We start from the raw sequence: 21,606 nt of genomic DNA on the forward strand, positions 1-21,606 counted from the left end.
CATAGCTCCTAATTTATCTCCAAAACCATTTTTCCTTTTGTGTCATAATCCCACTAATTTCTCCTATGACATTCCCCCTAATTTCTCTCCAATCCCACTTTTCCTTCTTGTGTCATAATCCCACTAACTTCCCCTATGACACCTTCCCCTTATTTTTCCACTAATTCATGTCCTCTAATTTCTTCACTTTCCAAATCACTCATCAACTTGTCATTTTCCAAATTTGGTTTCCTAATGCCATTATGACCATTGATCGGTCTTCAATCTTGGCTGTCAATTTTGAGTTTCAACATAAGTGACTTGAGGATATGTATTTAAGTAGTTATTTTCAAAAAGACACCAACAATGAATAGTTGTGGCTCAGGAAAGAGCCTACAAAACAATGGTAAATTGTGAGCCTCTCATCAGGGAGGCCTTGGGTTCGAGTTTACTCAAGTTTAACACATAAAAATAATTAATCTCAACAAATAATAATAAAATAATAAATAATCTAGGCTGGGGCCCATTACCTATTAAAAAAAATAGTTGTGGCTCTTTCAAAGGGAAAAATAATGAAAAGGCGTGACTCCTCCCTTATATCGGAAGATATAAAAGGGGCAAGGATTAATTTGAAATGAGTATCCAAAAGGATTGAGGAAATAAAAAGGAAATTTCAGAATCAAGAAAGGAGGAACCAGAATACAGATCTGAATTAAGTAAAAAGTGCAGATCTGTTTCTGAAAGGTTGTCCCTTTCAAAGAGAAGAAATAATAATGAGTTGCACTCTCTCAAGGGTGCTAATCGTAAAAGTTTGTCTTTCACCAACGAACACTTACAGTAAAAAGGTGTGACCTCTCCCTCACATTGAAGGATATAAGGGAAGAAGATTCATTCAAAAAAAGGGGGCAGATCAGATCAAATAAGAAATGAAATATAATGTCCCCTTTCAAGACATCAATATTTTCTAGAAGTTAGCCTACAACTTTGGTCCTTGTAGGCTAATGGTGATCAGGGGACACTTTTGAGGGTGTTCTATGGCTCTGCAACTAATCTTTTGGTGCTTACATCAGAATTCTTTAGCAGTGTCCTAGTTTATTTGTGGTGTGCCTTCCAAGGATCATTCAAGACACTTTGATTCATGCTTACTATTTTAAGTCACTTGGATGTTTTGCTCATACTTAATTGTAATATCCACCCCTAATGATAAAATATAACTAAAAGAATATATATATATATATATATATATATATATATATATATATGTAACAATTTGATAAAAATATATATTAAGATAATTGAACAATAAAAAGATAATTATCTAAAATAAATTACACTTGAATGAATTGATATAAATAAACCAATGTTTATATCAAACACCAAATCAAATAATCAAATAGAAATATCAAGGAATTATTTGATGATCATTAGTAAGTACTAATGTATGAATGATTTAAATAATCAAATAATAAATCAAACATTATATTACCTAAATCTCTAAAGGCATTAAAAGCGGTGATTCTATTTACTAAATCACAAGCCAAACATCGTGACCTTTTACATGCCGGTTAAGAGCAATATATCATTGCACACATTGTTCATGGAGAGTGGGGAAAAAAACTTAAGAAGAATTTACCTAAGTGACATCTTTATAATAAGCAGCAGCAAATGAAATAAATTAAGGAAACATGGTGGAAGTAGTGATGCGGATACACGGGCAAGTTTAGAGATATATTAAAAAAGAAGAGAACAACCAAAAAAACTTGCCAAGGACGAATTACTATAGGCAATAGATATACAAGAGGAAATAAATAAATAGTCCCAACTCACCCGTCAACTAAGCAAAGACCACACCATAAGTATGGGAAGTAAAGGATAGAGTGAGGTAATGAAAGGGAGGCCAAGTCAGCAATAATAAGACAAATAAACCTTTTAATGAGGAGGGCAATAAAAAAAGGGAGCCACATAAAAGACTTTAAGGTAAAAATAAAAGGTATGTCTCTTTTTAAAGCTGAAAATATATAGATTATGTCAAGTATTATTTCATTTGTATATTAAAATAATAAAAAGGTTCAATAATGTTGGATTATAATTTACTATTAGAAGAATTAGAGAATTTGATAATTGATTAAGGAATATAGTGTATAATATTGTATATAGCTATACTAGTCATAGTAGTTCTATATATATATATATATATATATATATATATATATATATAGATTTTTTTTTTTTTTTTTTTTTAAAGGTATATTTATATTTATTAAAGAATGGTATTTAGAAATTTGAGTGGGTTAATTTGCACAAATATGTCAATACATTTTCTAATGGAAGAAGTAAATTATTCAGTGCTCATAGTGCAAGTACAGGAAGTGAGGTCCTCGTATAAATGGCTATTGTACCAGTGCGAGAGATGAGTAACCTGTATGAATGGCTAGATGAGTAATAAATGGAACCTCATAGTGCTAGTGCAAGAAGTGAGATCCTCGTATGGATGGCTATCATGCCAATGCAAGAGATGAGTAACCCTATATGAATGGCTAGATGAGAAATGGCCAGAATATTCTGATGACATCAACATATGCATGTGTGATTGGCCTTGGATAGAGGATGTCCCGTCCAAGAAGAATCTTAAGAGGTGTGCTCCCGAGAAGATGACAAGGTAGCTATGAGCTAGAAAGCCTGATCTGGGGACGTCCTTAAGATTGGGGTTAAATTAGAGAGTAGAATAGTATAATTAGATTGTTATTATTATGACTTTAACAATGATTTTGCAGGTATTACTTGTTCCTAGATGACCCTAATAGTGGAGACATTACACTCTTTCAAGAGTGCTAATGGTAAAAGGTTGTGTCCTTCGCCAAAGAGTATTTACAATAAAAAGGTGTGACCTCTCCCTCGCATTGAGGGAAGAAGATTCATTCAAAGAAAGGGGGCAAATCAGATCAAATAAGAAATGAAATATAATGTCCCCTTTCAAGACATCATTTTTTTCTAGAAGTTAGCCTCAAGGGACACTTTTGAGGATGTTCTATGGCTCTGTAGCTGATCTTATGGTGCTTACTTCAGAATTCTTTAGCAGTGTCCTAGTTTATTTGTGGTGTGCCTTCCAAGGATCGTTCAAGACACTTTGATTCATGCTTACTATTTTAAATAAGTTAGTTGGATGTTTAGTTCATACTTAATATTTATAGTAAGTCAACAGAGTGGTCAAATGGCACCATACCTATATATGGGAAAGTGAATGCATTGTTCTTAGTTGATGTTGGCAATTAAAAGGGATTTAATGATTTAAGTTAAATTATTAAATTATACTACTAATTATATTAAGTGACTTTATGATATGAGAACACAGGGGGTTAAAGTGTTTTTAAGTCACTGTCCAAAGTGACTTTATATTGGTGCCTAGGGAGTGATAAGGCTTTAAATAGTTCAATAAAGTGTCCTATGGAGATAGATGCCAATATAGGAATATATAAGGGTGAATATGTAATAATTCGTTAACACGGTTTATCTAAATTTAAAACTATATAAGGGGTTATTTTATTATTATTACCAATTGCAAGTATATATGAAAATTAAAGAGGTGGACAATTAAATGGGTTTTCCATAAAGTTATAAAAGGGCCCAATTAGAGCTTATTTGCATGTACTTGACTTGGTTATTTTCTCTTTGAGGAGTTTAAGAGCTTTGGCTTTCATTTACTAAAAATTAAAGACAAAAAGCATCCGAGTTTCTGAATGGTTTGGACAGAAAAACAAATCTATTTTTGGTGTGGATTCATTCAAAATTCACCATTGACTATATTTGTAGGTTTTACACCATTTGGAGCTTCAACTAGCTAGGGTTTGAAAGAAGGAAATCATATTAGCTAAGGTTTTAAGTTTATTTGCAGGTGGAAGACATTGCTTTGAATGCAGAAATTTATTTTCCAAGTTTTTCATAATACCATGGATAGATAGGTTTTGGCATGAGTTTTGTGAAGGATTTTGAAGATTTCTTGGATGTTGAAGGCTTGCTACAATGGTGTGAACAGTGGCATGAACAGCGCTTGCAGCAAGTTTAGATTTGTTTGAGAAAGGGGTTTATAGTATTTCACAGAAAAGTTGAGCATAGGGTTTGAGTGCTTAATTTGGAGTTCCTAGCACTAACCTTTGGAGGTGATCTAAGGAGCTATTTCAGACATTTGGGACAGACTCAACCTTATTTCAGTTATGCCGAAATCAGATTTATATTCAGTTCATAATCAGTGTTATAAACAGCATCAATGCCTTTTTATTGGCAATTATGCACCGTAACTTTGAGGGCAAAATCCGATATGTCATTGTATTGAAACTCGTTGAATTCGAAAAGAAAGTCTTGCCATTCAGAACTATATTAGATGTCTAATTTTAATTCCAGTCCATAAACTTGTTATTCCATATGTTAAATATTTCTGTAATTTATCAAGGAAAATTATCTATGCATTGAAAACTCACTGAATCATAGTTGGAAAACTCACTCAGCAACAACTCACCAAGCCCCAAAAATTTTATTTGGGAAAAAAATCAGCCAGTTTTTCAAAAAGACTCCAGAAAAACTCGAGAACCTAAACTGCTTAAATTACTTTTTTTTTGCAAACTTCAACGAGAATATGCATGTAATTAAAGAGAATACAAAAGAAACAAGTAGAGTTTAGATATATATAAATGCATAGTGGCTAAAAAATCGCATTCTAATGGAGAATGTTGATGGCAGGAAGCAAAATAATAAATAGTTTCTGTTAAACTAGAAGTAAATATATCATAACAATCACATCTTCCTCTTCCCAACTCTACTAGCATATTGTAATTCTCTATTTTATATAATATATATAGGCTTTTTGCAAAAGTTTAAAAAATTAAAAATTAAAAATATTTTTAAAAAAAATTTAAGAAAAGAGTATTTTTGAAAAACTTGAAATTTTTTTACAAAAACTCGGCAATTAATCGACGATTTTTCACAAAAAGTCATATTTTTTCTCTAGCCGAGTCGCAATTGAATCTGGAAAAAACTTGTCGGTTAGAAAAACTTGGTGATTAGTAGAAACTCGCCAATTTTTAGGTGATTATGCCAACCATAGTTCAAAATCTCATTCTCTACCACTTATCAGCAAGGCAAAAAAAAAAATTCTCACCAAATATTGGAGATAAATCGGTAAGTTCTCAAAATCAGGAATTTTTAAAATGACTTAAATTTAATTTAAAATGCATTTTTTTGCAAAATTCAATACGGAGATGCATCTAATGAGTCAGTAAATGAGTAAACAAACCAAACAAGCTGATCTAGATATTATATAAATGCAATACATAACAAAATCTCATCCTCATGTGGAATGTCGATGACTGACGTTAAAGACTCTTAAGTTTGAAGCAAACTAAACATAGCAAATTGTCATTGTAAAAAGATAAACAAATGCAAATGTCGAGTACAATATAAAATTAGTCTACATCTTACTCTTCCTCTTCCAAATAGCTCTAGTAAAAACTATGGAAGTGGGAAGGTGTCTTGCCCTAGAGTCCACTATGGCTATGGTTGTAGTTGTGTCTCAATATCCATCCTAGATGTAGCTGATGTTGACGCTAGCAATGACTCCTCATCTTCTATATCCTCACTCTTAGTGTCCCAAGTGTCCTCACTCTCACTGCCCTCCTCTTAAATGTCATCCAATATCGGTGCAAAACCACCTTCTTTTGAATCAATATTTTCTTCAAAAATCTCTTTGAATCCACTTCAAATCCACTTGCAATAAATCTACAAGGCCACTAAATGGTATCTCGTTGGGCTGCTCGTGAGATTTTTTCAACTTCTCAAGAAAGGTATCCCACTTCTCAGTGAGAAGTTTCAAACTTCTCAGCTGAGATTTTGGCGCGAAAAACTTGTATTTTCTCACCACTCCAAACTTCTCGCGAGAAGTTGATTTATTGGCCACTTATTGGCACTATTTTGAACTATGATGTCAACTATGCACTGAATACATACACTACAACTCTGAAAATTGCATTAGAAATCAGAAAATCAGATTGTATGCCACTTGTCTGAAAATTTGTCAAATAACCAGAAGTGAAAAATTCAGGTTAGAATAAGGGTGGGATTTCCAATTAAATAAACAACAGATTCAAATACATATAATGTGGTATCGAAATGTATGCATGATACTGGAATTTGGATTATATGACAACCATGCTTAATTTCATTGCTATGCATATACATTTGTAAAACATGATAGACTATAATTAATGGCCCAGTCCTTAATAATCTGCTAATGCCTTCATAAGGATGGGAGACTTGTGCAGGGAGAGGTGGAATAGTTCCTTACAAGACGGGTAAGTCTCAAGATGGGGTAAGGACATATATTTATGAAGCCTTGAGGAAGAAGCCCCAAGATTGGTATGAACATGTGTTCCTGAAACCTTGGGGAGGCTTGCTTCTAGATGTTTCCAAGTGTCCTAGCATAGTAATTTCACCATCCTACATTAGAGTTAGAGATGTAGCGAGGAAAAACCCTAAAAATGATTGTTTATTTATTATATTACGAAGGATCAGAACTATGATTTATAATTGGTGAAAATATATGGTCTAGTGAGCTGTGGCATTTACATCTGTTAATAATAGTGCAATCAGAATTATATCAGTTTATTTATACACACACAGACATTCTCATTATACATGAGATATTAGAATGTTCATAGCCTAATCCTTAATCACTTTCTATTGCCCCCTAAGAGGATAGGTTAGTTTTGTTGGGTAGAGAACAATTCCTCACAAGGTAGCTGAATCCCAAGATAGGATATGAACAGAGTCCTGAAGCCTTGAGGGAATCTGCTTGTAACATGGTTTCCAAGCCCCCTGTAACAAGTAATTCTAGATCCTCCCATAGGAGAGATGTAAGGAATTGGGGCTTATGTAAACTGTCAAATGTATTATGAATCTTTAATTGTTTCCTAATTTAATTTGATTTAAATCAATACTGGTGTATATTAATAATTGCAAATTGGCAGCCTCCTAGTAGGGAACATTACAAAGACAGTAAATTGCCATTTCCAAAAGCAATCCAAACCCTAGTTGGGAAGTCTAGGGTAAATGAAGTAAAGTCCCACTTGGGGACATTATATTCTAATTCATAAAAAAGAGATAGCAATTGCTCGGCTGGCCAATACAATGGCAGGAAGGGAAATCACCAAACCCATTAAACAATATTTCTATTGCTTTCTATTTATTTGGTGTAATATCTATTTTGCAAAAAAGTTTTTTTCTGGTTAGCGTGACTTCATTTTAATCAATTGAAGATCTGGCTGAAAATTTCCCTTCCACAATCTCCTTTCTGTTGAAATGTGTGTTCAATTCTAGTTAATAGAATAACATTCTTTGCAGCACCACCTTATCCAAAATTTTGAAGTTACAGATTGCTATTTTATGGATACAATTTTATATCATTAACTATGCGAAAAAATGAGAAGAAATGAATAGGTGAGAAACTCTTTTGTTATCATTGAACCGTCTATTGACATAAACAACATGAATTAATATTGATGATACAATTTTATATCATTAACTATGCGAAAAAATGAGAAGAAATGAACAGGTGAGAAACTCTTTTGTTATCATTGAACCGTCTATTGACATAAAAAACATGAATTAATATTGAAACCTAAAAGAAAATGAAATTCATCATTATGTACCAGGTAAAAGGAAAGGCTCAGGGAGCTTTAACATTTTTCCAAGCCAGTTGAGGACTATAGCTTCAAGCTCAGTTGCAGCAGGAGATGTTATCCAGCTAAAACCAACAATATTAAAACCACCACTTAACATTTCCCCTAGAAGCCCAGCAGTGCTGCTATTTGAAGGATAAAAGGAAAAAAAATTGGGGCTTTGCCAATGGGTAATCCCAGGTATGATCTTATTCTGAACATTTGCAGCACTCACATGAAAAGATCAGACGAAGAAATTCTGTATGTATTGAGTTACAAAATATTCAAGAAAATATTAACAGTACTGTCTCAAAACAAAGCACTCATTAAGAAATAGAAGAATGACAAATAAACTAACAAATGCCAATAATGTAAAACGTTAATAAAATTAGCCACATCACCAGTTAGAACATCCTCCAATGTTTCAGGGTATTCTGGAGCATTATCAGGTATGAGTGTTTGCAAATATCCAGGCTGTAAGAACGACAGATTACTCCTCTTAGAATTGCAAAACACTTGCTTTCTCATGTCATTATTTATTTTCTAAGATCCATGGTTTAATACATCAAATATATTGAACAACAAATAAATTAAGAATCATTAATAAATTTCTCGGATCAGAACATCGCAAAACCTTTCACAAATAGAAGAAAGAAAAATCTACCAATTAATATCCAATTCTCTGACATGTCTATCCAGAGCCTGTTTGCAACTTTCAGCTACAAAAACAGAATGTCCTACAAACATCAAATAACCTTAAAAAGCAGTCTATGAGGAGCCTAAGACATTAAATGCCCAGAGCCTGTTTATGCACTACATGTATTCATGTGCATGTGTGTGTATACTAGATGCTTTGTAAGATATTTGTATTCACATATATGCTTCACAGCTTAAATTTGTGTCCATACTTCATGTTGGCATGTGCCAAGCATATGCTTCATGATTAATTAAATTAAATGCTTAATGCAAAAAGTGTATTCTTGTTCCATGACTCGTGTGCATTCATGTGTATGATTCATGCCTTATGTGTATTACTTCATGTCTTATGTAATTGTTTCATGCCCTACGTCATGTGTATTTGCACTATCCCTACTCCTAATAGGATATAAAGAAATAATAGTTAAAAATATAAATATCAGAGATAAAATTAAAAGATAAAATAATATTAAAGAAACAACTTCATAAAGTAGTCGAATATCTCCTTATGAAAGGATATTCAAAAGTATGATTACCTTATGCTATGTGACGTTGTTAATTAATATAATCCAGAGCAGACATAAATCATGCAGAAAAGATAGGGATCTGCTCACAACAATCCCCTTAAGCAACAATGAAGATGTTGAGAGTGTTGACTTGGTGGTCAGCACCTCCTTGGAGATTTGTGTCGTAGACCTGGGTAAGTCTCAGCATTTGTATCGGACATTAACAGTTCGAGATTTTGGTGCAACGGAAAATGCTACCTACAATTGGTATCAAAGACCTTGGGTCACAGGTTCAAGTCTCCCTTCAGTTTGAGTTGAAGGCTCAGTTGGTGCTAAGTAGGAGATTGTTGAGAGTGTTGACTTGGTGCTCAGCAATTTGTTAGAGATTTGTGTTGTGGATCCGGGTAAGTCTCGACATTTGTATCGGGCATTAACAGTTCAAGCTTTTGGTGCAACGGCAAATGCTACCTATAGAAGATAGCTATATTTTTTATACAAAGATCAGACTAAATGATAATTAAAATCCTTTCGATGAAGTGCTGATTTGTGATTTGTCTCTTAAGAATAGCAATTAATATTAGAATAAGCAAAAATGAATGGTCAATAATCCAAAAAATGATTTTATGGTGAATTTGAATATCAAATAGCCATTTAATCAATACAGAGATGACATATTGGCACTGACTACTTAAGAGACTAATCAAATGTTAAGGAGAAGTCATTATAATCCTACAATATTAAATATAAGGAGGTACGGTTATGAGACATGTTTTGGGAATGCAACCCTTACCATTATGACATGTATAAGATGTAGTTCGACTCATGGAAGAAAGTGTACAGAAACATTGAAGTTTCAAAACAATAATAAGCTCTAAGCTGGAATTACAGAACATCGTAATACATTAAAGTCAATCCGCATTCTGTATATACATACTATCACCAAATATTAATTGATATCATTATAGATCACAGGTACCTTGCTGCACCCCTGTCCTGGGTATGTACCAAAACTGGGAATCATTTAATTAGTAATACTAAGTAATATATATACTAAAAATTATTATTAATTCAATAATAAGTAACAGATATTGAAAGTTATCATTTAATTAAGATACAAAGTAAAGTATACACTAGCATATGAATGCTATGACTTATTATTATTTTTGTATTTGAGGAGGGAAGTTAAGGATGAAATTAGGGAGAGGCTACGGTAAATTTCAATCAATAGGCTATTCCCAAAATAGGGTGGGGATCAGCAACCCTGAACACCTTGAGGGCATCGTACCAAGAAAGGATTAAGGGCTTGGATCTGTAAACTTTGAGGGAAAGCCTATTGAGGGTTGGTGCCAAAGCAACCTGATTACATCCAAAGCATCCTTCCTAAACTCAAAAATAATAATAAGGTAAGCATAAACTTAGTAATCATGGAGAATTAGATCTCTATATTTTGTTAATGATCGAATGTATTGCTTTCTTACTCGTGTAAATTAAAATGAATCCTATTAAAATTTGAATGAATCTATGTCTAACTGGCCTAAGCTTGCTAGAAGACATTACAATTGGTATCAGAGCATGATCCTGCCATCTTGTTGGGTACAAAATTATGCTAACGAAAATGAATCCTACTTACAAATAATATCAATAAGACTAGAATTATAATATATAGTTATATGTAATATGAATATATATTTATAATGTTGCCATACAAGAAATATTGATATAACCTATCCCTTAATCTCTTGTTGTAGCCCCGGGAGTTGATAGTTGGTATTGTGTAGGGAAAGGTAGAGTAAATCCTCACAAGATAAGAGAATTCCAAGATTGGTAAGGATATGTAATTCCAATGCCTTGAGGGAAACCCCAAGACAGGTACAAACATGCAGTCCCAATGCCTTAAGGAAGCCTATTTGTGTCAAGCGCCCTACAAAAAGTAAATCGACACTCTCTATAGGGTTCAGTTAGGAAAGATGTAAGGAATCAAGGCATAAATATGTTTAACTATCCTATATGTATTATGAAATTATTCATCGAGTTTCTAAGTTGAATCAATTTGGTGGCATAATAATGGGCATATGTTGCCTATATTTTATGTATGCTTGTGTCTTCATACACTTATGTGTAAACTCTGTGTATGCTTCATGTTTTCATGCATTAATGTGTATACTTTGTGCATGCTTTGTGTCTTCATGCATTAGTGTGTATTCTTTGTGTATACCTTGTGTCTTCACATACTCATGCATATGTTTTCAAGTGTATGCTCTATTTGATTTGATCTAAAATAAAAAAATAGTCCAAGAGAGATAAATCCAAGACATACTATCATACAAATAGGATTTTGGCCAAATTTGATTGGTGCCATTATAAGATGATCTAAGATCGTCTCTCTAGAAAATAACAAAACTTGTCTTAAGTTAACAAAATGTCAATATCAAAATAATGAGGAAATATTGAATTGCTTGAGGACAAGCAATTTCGAGGATGGTAGGACCATAATATCCCTCTTCCTAATAATAGGATATAAATAAATTATAATAAAAAAAGATAAATATCAAAGATATAATTAAAAGATAAAATAATAATAAAGAAATGGCATCCATCATAAAGCAGTTAAATATCTCCTTATGAAAGGACATCCAAAAGTATGATTACCTTATGTTGTGTGACATTGTTAATTAATATAATCCAGAGTAGACATAAATCATGTAGCAAAGACAATGATCTGCTCACATAAACCCCTTTAGCCACCAATGAAGATAGTTATATTCTTTAAACAATCATCAAACTAAATGATAATTAAAATCCTTTTGATGGAGTGTTCGTTCATGATTCGTCTATTAAGAATGCCAAATAATATTAGAATAAGCAACAACGAATGGTCAATAACCGAAGAAAACAATGATTCTATGGTGAATTTGAATATCAAACAGCTATCTAATCAATATAGAGATGACATATTGACACCGACTACTTAAGAGATTCTTCATATCACAACCGAAGGTCTCTTCAATTTCCAAAAATAAGTCTTCATATTTCAAAACACGTGACTCCTCACATGACACGTCTCTTCATATAATATTATCATAAATATTTTCTTTAGCTGTTGACAACTTGACACAATATAGAAGTATTTTCTCAATAGCAAAATCAGAGGTAAAGATCTCTATCACAATTACAATCTTCAATAGTCTAGATGTGTGCTTTATATTCCATGTGTATTTATGCGTTTGCCTCATGTTTTCAACATGATTAATTCATGTATTTATGATGCTGCCCGCCTTACATCTCAAATGTGCCTCACATCATGTTTGATATGTTTCAACATGTTTATTCCACAAGCATTTTAAGAGTACTTGTAATGTTTCAACTAACCACAATCTCGCACTCAAAATAAAAAGGGTGCATGGCTTAGAATATCAAGATTCTCTTTCTGCAAACATAAAGTAACATCAGGCACAAGTGCATAGGTCCGTCATATGTTTCATTGTTATGATCTAAGTTCAATAGTAATCTGTCATATATTTTTAGAATCATGCGTGATGCCAAACTGTCATTATGAACAATCTGACCTGACAACTCTTTAATGGTATAGGAAAGTTAAAGCTCACAAACCAAAAAAAATTGCTCTGGGAAGCTACAAAATATGACTAGTACATAGGTATCCATTGCTAGAACACCATATAGTGTATAAACCATTTGAATTATATGAACTCATACTATAAGTTCATGGTAACATGATGCAGGAGCATCAAGCTTGGATTTTTGTGGACCTTATGGTTTACACGATTGGAGATGTGTTCAAGGCATACTAGGCAACCTTGTCCTAAGTGCGCATAGAATTTGGAGTTATCATCTTGGAGTTAGAGTCATTTTGGTGACTGTTGGTCGCATGTTCCTAATATACTAGCAGACTTTGGAGATTGTATTCAAGAGCTTTGATAAGTGGGAGTTGGCGTGTGCGCTCTTGGATTTGGATCGTTGGATGGCACATGGACTTATGTCTAAGTGTGCATATTCTTATGTAGTCGTATGAGTTAGTTAGTTATTGTAAACTTGGGGCTTGTCCTAAGTATTTAATTTATGTTATGTATTTAATGTATGTAACCAAGCCAACTTGTGGCTTGAGGGTGTATTTAATGTGGGTTTTTATTTAATGTCTATTATGCGAGGCCGACTTGTGGCTTGGTTTAGTATAAGTAGAGGGTCTTGTGGAGTCTAGAGTCATTATCATCATTCATCATGGAGAAGAGGAGTAGCTGAGAGAAGCAAAGTGTAGCAAAGCTAGTAGCTAAGTGTGGGTTTAGGAAACAAGAAGGTTGCTTAGTGGCTTGCGAGCACGAGTTGAGATTCTTCTTGGAGTTCTATACCACATTGCGGATATGGGCTAGCTAGGATTTGGATCTTGCAGAATTACTATTGTAATTGCTTATGTATTTGGTCATAACCCAATAAGTCTTACAACTGGGCATATTGGATGTAAATTTTATGATTTTATTATGAGAGTTGGCATTATTTGGATCTAAAACTTTGTGTTATTGTTATTCTTCTATTGTGTCATTATTTGTTGAGGGCTACGACATCTCCTCTAGGGATTCTCCTACCTTGCACTGCACCAAGTGGTATCAAAGCGAAGGTTGGATCTGGATGATTTGTCGCAGAGGGTTTGCGAAAATCTTGGAAGATGCCTCCAAGAAGATTGGACCCTAGAATGATTGCAGATCTTTATAATATAGTGGAGACGAGGATTAATGAGACGATTTCTCGGGTGGACGTTGCTTGGTCTAAATGAGTTGAGGAATAGAAGAAGGAAGTTTTATGCTACTGGAGTTGGAGTCTACCGATCCAGAAGCGAGTTGTCTGGCTAGTTAGAAGACTTGTTCGACAGAGAAGAGGGCATGGCAAGGTTGAGATGGAAGTTGGTTTTGTTGATCAGTTTGAGGAGTCTGATGCGAAATCTGTAGACCAACTTGTACTTGTTGCTAAAGAGGTTCCTAATCTTGTTGATGTTGGGATGGAGATTGGTTTTCATGATCAGTTGGTTGGATCTGACATGGAAATTGTAGAGCATCTTATTGTGGATGATGAGATTGTTGATTATGGCAATTTACATATGGATGAGGATTTGGATATGGTTGCTGATATGGATCTGCATTCATATGTGGCTGCTGAGATGATTGAGGAAATACTAGTTACTGCTGATATGGTTGATATGGATGTTGCTACTTATGTGGAGTTGGATGTTGCTGATGTGATTGGGGATCTATATGATACTGTGGATCTGTGTTCCTGATTTGCCCAAGTTATAGGGATTATTAGCAAAGCATTATATTCAGTTTGCTCTTGGGAGTGAGCATGTTTATTGGGTTGCCGAGATTCATATGATTCTAATGTTTGTATAGATGAAGCATAGATGGTTGAGTTTTAGATTTGTTCTCTTATCCTTGATGGATTCGAAGCCTTTTGGTGAAGATGAAGTTGGTTGTGGAGATTTCTTTGGGCATCAAAGTATGGGACATGCTTTTCTATCTACCTGAGGAGTCTGATGCAGGAGCATCGAGCTTGGATTTTTGTGGACCTTATGGTTTGCATGATTGGGGATGTGTTTGAGGCATATTGGGCAACCTTGTCCTAAGTGCGCATAGAATTTGGAGTTATCATCTTGGAGTTAGAGTTATTTTGGTGACTGTTGGTCACCTGTTCCTAATTTACTGGCAGACTTTAGAGATTGTATTTGTGAGCTTTGATCCATGAGAGTTGGTGTGCATGCTCTTCGATTTGGATTGTTGGATGGCACATAGACCTATGTGTAAGTGTGTGTATTCTTATGTAGTCTTATGAGTTAGTTATGCATTGTAAACTTGGGGTCTGTGCTAAGTATTTAATTTATGTCATGTATTTAATGTTTCTGGCTTGAGGTTTTATTTAATGTGTTATTTATTTAATGTCTACTATCCTAGGCCAACTTGTGGCTTGGTTTAGTATAAGTAGAGGGTCTTGTGGTGTCTAGAGTCATTATCATCATTCATCATGGAGAAGAGGAGTAGCTGTGAGGAGAGAAGTGTAGCAGAGCTAGTAGCTAAGTGTGGACTTGGGAAACAAGAAGGTTGCTTGGTGGCTTGCGAGCACGAGTTGAGATTCTTCTTGGAGTTCTCTACTAGGTTGTGGATCTAGGCTAGCTAGGATTTGGATCTTGTGAGACCTTGCAAAATTACTATTGTAATTGCTTATGTATTTGGCCATGACCCGGAAAGCCTTACATCTGCGCATATTGAATGTAAATTTTATGATTCTATTATGAGAGTTGGCATTATTTCGATCTAAATCTTTGCATTATTGTTATTCTTCTACTGTGTGATTATTTGTTGGGGACTAGGACATCTTCTTTGGGGATTCTCCTACCTTGCACTGCATCATTAAAAAACCTCCGCAAATCCCATCCTCAAAACCAAAATGGACAGAACTATTAATTGAGATAAAAGGTCAATGCGCACAAACCTCAATGAACTAGCCACTTATATATGCCAAGGACTTGAAAAGGGAACAAGAGATTCCCAGAAATAACAAGATATCATAGTCTAAGACTTATTCAAATAATATCATATTGAATGAATAATTCAGCTTTAAGATGGACATCCAATAGCTCTCAGTACTAAAGGTTTGACCTTTTGTTCGACAAAGGGATCTGATTTCCCAAAGCATAACTTTGTCAACCATAAACAGTACTTATCAGCTCACAAGCTGCTGCTCATACATAGTGAAACACCACAAGATCGTGTGTTCAGAATACAAAGATTGATTTAACAAAGTAATCTGTCTATGCTTTTATGCAGTTAAACTCCTAACTGTTAACAATAATGTACAACCACCATAAAAACCATGGGAATCAGTGAACAAATTCAGAACAGCATATGGCCTCCATCTTAGAGTTGGCATTACCATTTCGCACTCTTAGCTGAATGTCTATTTCATGTATGATGGGTCAGTCATCAAAAGAACGAAAAAACTGAAGCACGCCTATGACAAGGGATTACTGAGTTCTCAAACAAGTTTATGACCCATATCAATCTGTGAAGAGATTCTGTGGTAGAGTAATGAGCAATCACCAACTAAAGAAGGAAGCATTCTTAATAGGACTGATGGTATCATCTTCTATGCATCACCATAATGTTTGCATCTAGGGAAGGAAGACGGCATTAAGAAAAAACCTCACCAATGAAGGTCATAGATGTGTGTCATGCTCCTAATCCTCATCTTAATATATAAATCGTTGCCCTAATATTAAGCAATATCTACAAAAGTAGGCAAGCATTGGGGCAACCTAAACCTTTACCAAGTGATGTGAAACAAGGGTTAGAGAAACATACAAACCATGCCGATTCTAGATTGTGTTCAAATTGCAACTAAAGTAATATCAAGTCGCACAACAATTATAAATTAGACCACATGATGATTTGACTATTGCTTGAGGACAAGCAATCTCAAGAAGGGAGGACTGTCATGTCTCCATTAAAAAAATCAGATGCATACAATGAGGGTGTTTACCCTCGTGGGATAACAGAGATTAATTGCATACAGGAAATAAAGTATTTAACACAAAATGTAAAGAAAAAATAATAGTAGTTATATTCATTGCTTGGTTACCATACACAAATGTATTATGTACAACCATGTCTTGATCAAAAGGAATAATGCATACATATAGTGTCTGAGGGGGTGCAGGCAAACCATCACACCCATGTAACTCCCTTGGGTAGACCAACTGACTAACTACCCAATTTCCTAACAACATCATCCCCCTCAAAAGAAAAGGTCGTCTCCTGATGACTTACAAAATTCTTGGCAACAACGCCAAATGGTTACCCTTGTGGGGTAACAGAGATTAATTGCATACAAGAAATAAAGTATTTAACACAGAATGTAAAAAGAACACAATAGTGTTATATTCACTGCTTGGTTACCATACATAGATGTATTCAGTACAACCATGTCCCAATCAAAAGGCATAATGCGTACATATAGTGTCTGAGGGGGTGCGAGGCGAACAGTCGCACCCGTGTAACTCCCTTGGGTAGACCAACTATCTAACTACCCATTTTCCCGACAACAAAGGGTATGCTTGGAACCATTGAGATATCATATTGAACTAGACAACAACAAAGCATCAGATTTAAAACATGGGCAAATTAGTGGTGAAATTGGAAGTCAATATGCAGGTCTCTGATGTCCTAAACAATGAAAAAACAGTAACAAGTCATTTTAGAGTTTTGAAGACCACAAGGAAATCCAGAAGAGTGCTGACCTCTGTGAGAGTGGATGCAGAAAACAGCAATGTCGTACAGTGTGACTAAGATTGCTTTGCAACAAGAACAAACTAAACCAGCAAATCTTTAAGGAAAGGTGCATTTCAATAAGGAAAGGTGCACTTAAACACTTGCTAATATAGAGGTGTAATCTGTGGGTGAGGAATGTAATTACTATAATGGCTCAAGCAACAATTTACAAAATGACGTGTCCCTTATCTCTTCAAAGGGAATGACCCTAAGAGATTGAAAGATATATAGTCCAAACAAACACCATAGAGGAAGAAGGGAAAAGGATAACAACACTTATAAAAGAGAAAATCAGATTTTTATAAGCATCAAACATAAGGAAGAAAAAGGAATACAATCAGCATTTATTATAATACAGAAATCAAATCAGCAAGTTATCAGCAAGCATTATGAATATACCTTCAGCAATATCATGTAACAATAGGAAACAGAAGACAATAAAGCAGACCCAAGGATCATGGTAAATAGCAGAATTATAATCAGATCATCAGCAAGCATTACGAATATATCTTGAGCAATATCATGTAACCACAGGAAACAGAAGACAATAGTCATGGTAAATAGCAGAGTTATAATCAGATCAGATTCTCAAGAATCTGGCTCAAACCTGTTGTAACCTTGTAACAATCTGAATATCGGTCTTGTGGTATTATCAACACCTGGGTATTATTGTCAATCAATTATTTTTATTGTGTTTATTTACGACTAGAAATAGATGCATGTATCGATAATCTGTTTGTGAACTTCCATCATTATAGAAGGAAGACGGTGTAGGCAGAAGAGGGAGTATGATGACTGTCAACTAGGTATGCACCCTAGATGGATGTCTATGTTACCTATCACCAGGGCCAAGAGAGCCAAAGTTCCACTCTTGGGCCTAGATAGTCCCTTTCGAATGTGACCTTGAAATATGAATATATGATAAGGTCATGAAAGTTTGTAACTTAATTATTTAATATCATCCCTCAAAATAAATCATAAGGCTAATATTATTTAATAAGTTTAAAGTGACTTTAGTGGTGAGTTGAGTGAAGATATAATGAAGTCACTTTACTTTTATTTTCCTAACTTCAAATCATATTAAAAATGAGAAATAAAAAGAAGAAAGAAAGGAAAGTGAAGAGGCATAGTAGAGGGAGAGTCAAAAGTCTCTGCAGTGGGTTATAAAAGGACAATGAGAGTTTCATTGAGATTATGCTTGCTTTATTAATTTCATTTGGAGGAGATCTCAGAGCTTCTTGTTTCAGTGTCAGAAATCTGAGGAAGGAAACCTTTAGGATTTCTTATGAATTGGACAGAAACCTAGTTCCAATTGAAGGTGTCAGCTAGGTATCCCAGGTTGCATTTTTACAGAGTATTTCAAATTTTTGAAATCTCCACATCAGAGACGAATTTGTAAACTTTTCAGGTTTATTTCTAGAATAAAGAACAATGAAAGCATTTTATATTTGCACTGGATCTGTGAAAAAAAGTTACTTTATTCTGAACAAATTATTAAAGTCAAATGGTGATTGATCTAAGTGATACATGGAACATGTCCGGGAGTTGATTAAAAAATAAGTAGGGCTTCTTACTAGTCGTATTAGTAAAGTCTGGTTTACGATGTGGTGGACTTCTTTGTTGATTGAAGACTGCCATCCACAGGAGGTAATCACATGTTCCTGGAAACAATCAGTTGTCTAGAAATTGTTCTTACAGTCAAGATGAACTGAAATGCGAGGATGTTTGATCAGCATCTATATTTTCATACAGAGATATCAATGAACCCACTCTCTACTTTAGCAGAACTGTATTTGAATTTCCTCATTCTATTACCAACCAGCAGTACATCGTGAATGAATAAATGTAGCTAAGTAACGAGCCCACTCTCTATCATCAGTTTGTTGTTGACCTTCTTTATTGATGTATCAGGTTGAATAAACCATAGAAGCAGAAATCTGGAATGGATCAAAATTAATCCTTGATCGAACATTCTGTCGATTTATTCCCCCAAATGTCAGGGGTTTTTGGTTGACTTTGGCAAACAACTTTTTGTGGATTTTTTGGCAACTAATTGGCAAAATTGCCATTACTCCTTGCAAAAAAACACAATTAGTCCACGCAAGCTTTTTGCCAGGAAAAATCCTAAACCACGCCAAAAATTACCCAGTTTTTCTGTTTATTTTCTATGCCCTAAATCCCTAAACCCTAAACTCTGAATCTGATTTATTTTTAAAATCTGACTCCTCTTGTTTGCCAATTTATTCCCCAAATGATTTATGCTCCTATGATTAACAAACAGTATCTCAAACATCCCAAATGAACAATGTTATAACTGCAGATCTGAAACTCTGCATGCAAGGAGACTGTTTGATGAAATGTCTTTCAAGGAAACAACAATTTTACAGAGCAATTAGGTGTGGTATGCTGCAGTGGCCTGTTGTATAATAAAATCAGATCTGATATTCTGTTAGTTTCACTTTGCCACAGCAGTCTTTACAAGTTTAAAGAGTCCAGCAACACTTCTCTACACCACTATTGATAGTCCGAGGCTTGACTGATTTGTGGATAGGAAAGAATGTTGCATTAAGGATAAAAATTGCAAATTGGTTGAGACTTTTCATCTTTTAGCTTTACTTTCAGGTCTACCTTAATTCCAATTCATTCAAGTTCAGTCATTTTGTAATGAGAATAATATTGAAAAAATAATGCCATACACGCAAGAAAAACCTCCTCATGAAACACACAACAGCGGAATTTATTCATAATTAAGATTGGTACCAGTAGTGAGGTAGCAATGACAATGATGGAGTTCATCTAATAGTGCCATAGTTTAGTTGTGGCATTGTTGATATTGCTACCAGGATTCAAACCACCACTACCCTTACTGATCTAGTATAGTTGAACCTTAGCATTATGCTAGTGGCATTCCTGTGTGACTATCTGGTCCATATATGGTCTACTTGCAAAGTCTATGCCTCTGTTGGACTGCTGTCCACACAGGTTGGACCGTTACACATGTTCATGTTGGGAAAGAATTTTGAACTGGTCCGCCCAAGCTGAAAATCCCACATTCTCCAAATAAAAGAAGAGAATAATTGAGATAATTTAAGCCATTAAATTAATATTACCGATAACATTTTTTCTGGCTACAAGCCATGTGAAAGGATTACCACGTTTAGTAAAACTCAAGTGGTCTTTCATCAGGATAGATTGATGTTATATCAAAAATTACATGCAACTTATGCTTGTTTTCATGAGAATTGAGCTCGTTGGTCTAGACTAATATCGAAACTAAAATGAAAATTTGAAGTTACCTGGACTTGGCTTCGCACGGGGAACTTGTGGATATCTCTGTAGTAGTCAGCAATAAAGTCTACCATTCTGTGAGCATTTTCTCTGAACTCCTCCACGTCAAATGCCCTCGTCAGGCTCCCATTTTCACTCCCTTCAGCGAAGCACCTTCCCCTGCAAGAAATCCGTACATACATTGTTAGTTCTCCATTCCATTGCATTCGTTTTCAATTTTAATTTCAGGCAGGCTTACATTGTGAGATTAAGCAAGAACGAAGTCGGAGGTTGTGCTGCTGATAAGGTAATACTGATACAATCCAATGAACTAGCAGAGGAAAAGATTACCAAATTTTTTACAATCTTATTATTATTCTAAAATATAGAAAATAGCTCTTTACTCCTTGGCTCCTAGTCGAAGAGGTTTTGGGCATGCTTGAGCGTGGACTAAAACTTGTTTGTGAATGACCTCCATCAAAAAATATATATAGAAAATAGATTTAAAATCTTGTTAAAATTTGTAATGTACCGAGATATTTTAATTGTTTTTTTGTTATTTTTCACTAGTCTTCCACTCCCACTAAATGGCAACGTCTATAAAGTACCTAAAATTGTTCATTTAATTAATTATTAATTAATTCAATATTTAAAATTAAACAATTAAAAATTATAATAAAATGAATTTAACATTACAATAAATGGGGAATTTCAGAGGGCGTAGACAATGGTCCCTTTGATTATGTTTTCTTGTTTGTGTCATATCTAAATTCATTTATAATAATTGATTAATAGTTAATATGGAATAAAACTAGCCAAACTTGGAAACGGCAGAGCGATTCCAACCATTTCGTGGCTTCTTTCTCTCAGTTTTAGTTAATGCTGACTAGGATTTATATTTTTAATAGTGTTTCTTAAATTTAATAGAAAGTGGTTCCTGCGATGGGCATCAAATTCGCTGGAGGAAGTTCAAAGCGGAGGAGAGGGCTCATAAGGTTTATATATGTATAATTATTAAAAATTAGATATTGAAAAAAAATACTAATAAGAAATGGTAAAGAATCATTTCTAGTCTTAAATTGATAGAATTTGTAAGGTTTTTTTTTTTTTTTAAGATAATAGGTT

The 21,606-nt window shown here is 34.4% G+C and overlaps 1 protein-coding gene across 1 annotated transcript in view; it reads right to left on the bottom strand.

Moving 5' to 3' along the window:
- Positions 1–20,733, bottom strand: part of LOC149556310 (tyrosine decarboxylase 2-like) — a 45,511-nt gene extending 24,778 nt beyond the window's left edge. Inside the window, exons 1-4 of the mRNA XM_089829807.1 lie at positions 20,511–20,733; positions 8,087–8,159; positions 7,986–7,993; positions 7,677–7,899 (exon numbers count right to left, since the gene is read on the bottom strand). Coding sequence (XP_089685933.1) covers positions 7,677–7,899; positions 7,986–7,993; positions 8,087–8,159; positions 20,511–20,708 — 502 coding nt within the window. The 5' untranslated portion in view covers positions 20,709–20,733. The remainder of the gene's footprint in view (positions 1–7,676; positions 7,900–7,985; positions 7,994–8,086; positions 8,160–20,510) is intronic.
- Between the last annotated feature and the right edge of the window lie 873 nt (positions 20,734–21,606).

Source organism: Cupressus sempervirens, chromosome 5 (assembly GCF_028749045.1).
Source record: "Cupressus sempervirens isolate cs-2001-9-10 chromosome 5, ASM2874904v1, whole genome shotgun sequence".
NCBI lineage: Eukaryota > Viridiplantae > Streptophyta > Pinopsida > Cupressales > Cupressaceae > Cupressus > Cupressus sempervirens.